The sequence below is a fragment of the Hordeum vulgare genome, chromosome 6H (genome assembly GCF_904849725.1).
Source record: "Hordeum vulgare subsp. vulgare chromosome 6H, MorexV3_pseudomolecules_assembly, whole genome shotgun sequence".
NCBI classification, from domain to species: Eukaryota; Viridiplantae; Streptophyta; class Magnoliopsida; order Poales; family Poaceae; genus Hordeum; species Hordeum vulgare.
In genome coordinates, this window is record NC_058523.1 from 530,588,042 (window position 1) to 530,590,931 (window position 2,890).

At 47.9% G+C, this 2,890-nt stretch overlaps 1 protein-coding gene across 1 annotated transcript; it reads right to left on the minus strand.

The window, feature by feature from the left end:
• Window positions 1-542: 542 nt before the first annotated feature.
• LOC123401297 lies at window positions 543-1,027 on the minus strand. Its single transcript, XM_045095071.1, has 2 exons — window positions 940-1,027; window positions 543-856 (listed from the first exon to the last, which is right to left on the minus strand). The coding sequence occupies exons 1-2, from the start codon at window positions 997-999 to the stop codon at window positions 599-601; spliced, it is 318 nt and encodes a 105-aa protein (XP_044951006.1). The 5' UTR covers window positions 1,000-1,027; the 3' UTR covers window positions 543-598.
• Between the last annotated feature and the right edge of the window lie 1,863 nt (window positions 1,028-2,890).

Sequence of the window (2,890 nt, forward strand, 5' to 3'; positions counted from 1 at the left end):
AGGCATGACAGAGTGTGTGGCGCCTAAGCCTTAGGCGCCACACATGTGTAGTGTGGCGCCTGAGGCTTAGGCGCCACACATGGACTTATACTGGGGGAGGGGGGGTGGGGAGGGGCTGCCCTGAGGCTGTATAAGCCCATGTGTGGCGCCTAAGGCTTAGGCGCCACACTACACATGTGTGGCGCCTAAGCCTTAGGCGCCACACATGGACTTATACTGGGGGAGGGGGGGTGGGGAGGGGCTGCGCTGAGGCTGTATAAGCCCATGTGTGGCGCCTAAGCCTTAGGCGCCACACTGCACATGTGTGGCGCCTAAGCCTTAGGCGCCACACATGTGAAAACCTGCTGGAACTGAATATGGACAGCAATAAAGCAATTTCTGACAGCAATAAAGATCTTAGAACAGCAATACATCAATATATTGACAGCAATAAGGATCTTGTGAGTGCAATAAAGCAATATATTTCCAGCAATAAGGATCTTTTGACAGCACTAAATGGTTCTCAACAACTGCAACTAGAACTAAATGGTTCACAACTCGAAATAGTTCAAGACTACAATAAATAGTTCAGCTCGACAAGTGCAACACCAACTACAAATCACTTAGGGCCTCGTCCCCTCTTGGATACTAGCTTCTTCCTTCTCGCAACCACAAATTGATCCGGGTCATCGGACTCATCGTCATCGTCATCCTCAACCTCATCCTCCCTGCTTCTCATCGTTGACAAACGAGAGCTCCCGGCCACCGGATTCTTCCCTTTCGCATAATCATCCGGTGAGTAGCGCTTAAATTCCTTCCTGGGCTTCAACATGTAAGCGGAGCGTTGGAAAGCCTTCAACGTCATGTCGTCCGCAGCCTAATACACATGAAGGTTGAAAGTTCAATTTTGAAGGTTCAAGGCTGAAGGTTGAAAGTGCAATCTGCATGGCTATGTCATACCTGAGGAGTGTCAACATCATCCTCCTGAGTATTTCTTTGGGTAATGTCACCATCATCCATATGAGCGCCCGAAGAAGCCGAATCGTCAAGAGTAATTCTTTCGGATGAACCAGATCTTGAAGGTGAAACATATTCAGGGTCACGGCAACCTAAAATGTTGGATAGGCGCCGTAACTTCTTGCCCTGTTCCTGTTAGATTCAAATATAAATGAAATATATTAGGTAACCTATAATGTTGCATAGGTGGGCAAAATAATAATAATGACACAACACCTTTATGAATAGACGAAGTGCAGATTCTCCCTTTTTTCCTCCAGGTGTGTTATCTAGAATATCTTCGGACTCGTCAGCTTGTTTCTTGACCTCTTTGCGCTATGATCACAAGACAATGACAACAAATAAGTGCAAGTGAATAGGTCCGCTAGAATTCATAATTTACATAGGGGAGCACACTTACCACAAAGTTCAGGACAGGGGCGAAGGAAGTTTGGTACCCTTCGCGAATCAACTTGCTGTAACCGCCTTGGGCAAGTTCATCGTACTCAGTGGGTTCTTCCAATATGTCCTCCTCGTAAGCCGGCGGACAAATCTCGACACGAGTACTCTCCTGAAACCATCTTAGGTAGTTGCTGAACGCAAGAGCACAATGCTGACGGTACTGAGTTCGTTGTATGCTCGAAGTTGCCTGCACACTTTGCTCGAACATAAGGACGTAGCTCTTATGATGCTTCTGCCAGTCCTTGATTTTTCGCTGCCTCCTCCTATCCAACCTGCTTTGAACAAAACACATCAGTAGCTCGCTCAACACTAAGAACAAAACTAATCACTAATTATTTTTTGTTACCTGTGAAGCTGTGTGTCCGTGTCCACCCACTCCGGCGGGTGTGGCTGAAAGTAACCAAATTGACGCAGCACACGATGCGGGAGATGCCACTCAACCGCCCAATTGCATATTAGGGGACAACTCATTAGCCAAAGATGTCTTTCCTGCACGCATAGTGGATTCAGCTCGAACGTGTGTGCATCACCAAAGTTTGTCCCGACACCATATGGCTCCCATTCAACCTACAACACAAGATGAATACCACAATTCATTTCATTCACAACATAGAAGCTGGAAGTCAACTCTGAAACCATCTTACCTGCTCGGGGGTAAGCGAATCCATCTCGTTGGTGTACTGCTTGTACAATAGGTTCACTTCGCTTGCCACCTCCGATACCAAGTACCACTTGTAAGCCCATGTAGGTTGACGTACAGGGTTGTCGTGGTCATCCCAGGTATTCCACTTTGAGCTTTTAGGGCGTCCAACAGGTAGGCGTTCCCAGCTCCATACTGAAAGTAGGAGCATATAACCACCAACTCCACCGTCCTTTGTCGTCCTGCGACAAGCATCGTCCAACTACAAGTAACAACAAACATGCATCAGTTTAGCAGAAAAAGATAACAGAGAGTACTTAATATTAACAATTTATTACCTGCCGATACAAGTAAGCCAGTGCGGCCGAGCCCCAGCTGAACTTGTTGTCCAAAACAGTCAACGCCTTCAGCCACATCCAAGGAGCATTTTTGCATGTGCCGTCCGCAAAGATAGTCCTAGAGATGACGTACCACATGTAGACGCGAGCATACCTCTGGATGACCTCGTCATCTGCGTCCTGAGGACAATGAGCAAAGTTGGCGGCAATCCAAGTGAAAGTGGCGCCGGCAGGGACTCTATCTTTCTTCCCTCCATCTTCCACCTCCGGCTCCTGCGGCGACATACCAATAAGAGCCTCCATTTGATGCCGCCATCCCTCAGAATCAGTGCTCATACATAGTGGCTTCCCCTCGATGGGAAGAGCGGTGATCATGGAAACATCTTGAAGAGTAACCGTCATCTCTCCGGTCCGGAGGTGAAAACTATGTGTCTCCGGCCTCCAACGATCAATGAGTGCTGTGACTGCCGCAGCG

Bases quoted from the DNA above. Each gene is read 5' to 3' on its own strand.
- LOC123401297 (XM_045095071.1), bottom strand. From the start codon at position 999: ATGGATGATGGTGACATTACCCAAAGAAATACTCAGGAGGATGATGTT. The intron at 857-939 runs GTATGACATAGC...CATGTGTATTAG, and splicing joins ATGATGTTGACACTCCTCAG to GCTGCGGACGACATGACGTT.